Source organism: Solanum tuberosum, unplaced genomic scaffold, assembly GCF_000226075.1.
Source record: "Solanum tuberosum cultivar DM 1-3 516 R44 unplaced genomic scaffold, SolTub_3.0 scf00332, whole genome shotgun sequence".
NCBI classification, from domain to species: domain Eukaryota; kingdom Viridiplantae; phylum Streptophyta; class Magnoliopsida; order Solanales; family Solanaceae; genus Solanum; species Solanum tuberosum.
This window is the reverse complement of record NW_006239255.1, coordinates 171,418-173,321: the sequence shown is the minus strand read 5'-3', so window position 1 is coordinate 173,321 and position 1,904 is coordinate 171,418. Positions and strand designations below refer to the sequence as shown.

General features: G+C 33.6%; 1 protein-coding gene across 1 annotated transcript; it reads right to left on the bottom strand.

Annotated features, from left to right (window-relative positions):
• Positions 1-979: 979 nt before the first annotated feature.
• Positions 980-1,598, bottom strand: LOC107063301 (uncharacterized). The gene is made up of 2 exons (XM_015314997.1): positions 1,266-1,598; positions 980-1,069 (listed from the first exon to the last, which is right to left on the bottom strand). Exons 1-2 carry the CDS (start codon positions 1,596-1,598, stop codon positions 980-982), a joined length of 423 nt encoding a protein of 140 aa, XP_015170483.1.
• Between the last annotated feature and the right edge of the window lie 306 nt (positions 1,599-1,904).

Here is a 1,904-nt window from a genome sequence, read left to right as displayed (position 1 = left end):
GTACAATCCAGAAGAAAGTGCAGACAATTTTTCATGCACAATTTTCTTCTCCGCATTTATCATAGTAATGTAAAGGTATTCCACTTTTCCTTCATTTGCAGTCTCAACATGATAGCCATTTTGGCGAATAACCTTGAAACTTAACAAGTTTCTNAAGTTTCTTTGAGACTTACTACAATACAATGCATTATTAATTATCAATATTGTTCCTATAGGTAGTAATAAGGCCGCTCTTCCAGAGCCTCAATCAATTTTGTACTAATGGATATTGTATTAACATATGCCTTTTCATTATCAAATGAGAGAAATATTTCTTTTCTCTTAGTATTGTATGAGTTGTGGCACTATCCAGAAAGCACATATCTCCATTATTAATCTTGGATCCAACTGAAGACTGGAAAATTTTATTTATCTTTATAAAAATTAAAATACATAATAAGAAGTACGGCAAAAGAAAATTTAAGTACATGAACTATAAGTAATACATTAAAAACGCATAATGACATTATTTATTTTCCAATTCAATTATCAATCTTCAGTTGCGATCCCTAAAGAAGTCCTAAGGTTCTAGATGAGTAATATCATCGAGCCCATGAAAAGAATCATCTTTCAATGCTAAATTTGCCTCAACATTCTCATCATATTTTTGAGAAGATTCTGCTTGAGCATCATCCTTGAGAGTCAAATGTGACTCCACCCGGGTATTAGAAGAGAAGGCACCGCCTTTCTTTCCTTTTTTTTTGAAGGAATTCTGATACAGCCTGACAAAATGCTGAGGGGGCCGACATTCATTTTTCCAATGACCTTTAAGGCCACAATGATGACAGTGATCGCCCTTTCCTTTAGATGGATTATTTTGAGAACCCATATTGTCCTCTCTTTTGTTATGACCATCACCTCAATGATTATTATATCGTCTTTTACCCTTGCCACGCCCACACGCATTTTCATGGCCCCAATTATTTTGTCTTATTTCAGACTAGCCGTGTGCTTCTACCCCGTGTGCCTCCGGTAACGGAGCACTTCCAGTGGGACGGGCTTCATGCTTTTTCATTAAAAGGTCATTATGCTGCTCAGCCACCAAAAGGCATGAGATCAGTTCAGAGTATTTTTGAAAACCTTTTTCACGATATTTCTGTTGTAATATCATATTAGAGGCATGAAAAGTAGTTAGTGTCTTTTCCAACATGTCCTCATCTTTTATAGTTTCCCCACATAATTTCGTGGGAAGTTATTCTAAATACAACATAGTTATACTCAATTACGATTTTATAATCGTGAAACCGTAAGTGCATCCATTCATAACGAGCCCTTGGCAATACAGTTGCCTTGAGGTGGTCATACCTCCCTTTCAAACCTATCCACAATTCAAGTGGATCTTTCACTGTTAAGTATTCAACCTTTAGGCTTTCATCAAGATGATGACGAAGTAAAATCATAGCTTTCGCTTTATCCTGACTTGATGCCTTATTTCCTTCGATTATACAATCACCAAGACCCTTAGCGGTAAGGTGAATTTCAGCATCAAGTACCCATGACAAATAGTTCTTTCCAGAAATGTCAAGTGCCACAAATTCAAGCTTTGACAAATTCGACATGATGAAAACTCATAAAATAGTTGAGTTAATGACATGATGTTGATTTCTTTATAATAAAAGATAAATTTATGTTTCAAATGATTAAGAATTAGTATAAAGTATATTATATGCATGAACATGAAATGTTACAAAAACATGTAAACTCATAAAGTATGAAACAATAGTTTTAATATATGTTCTCATTATTTTCAATATTTATTTCTAGTTTCAATAGTTATTAACGTCAAACTTTTGTAAGTTTTTCAAGTCATATTTAATATAATACTACTCTCTTTATGACACACAAATATTTATCATAAATTTATG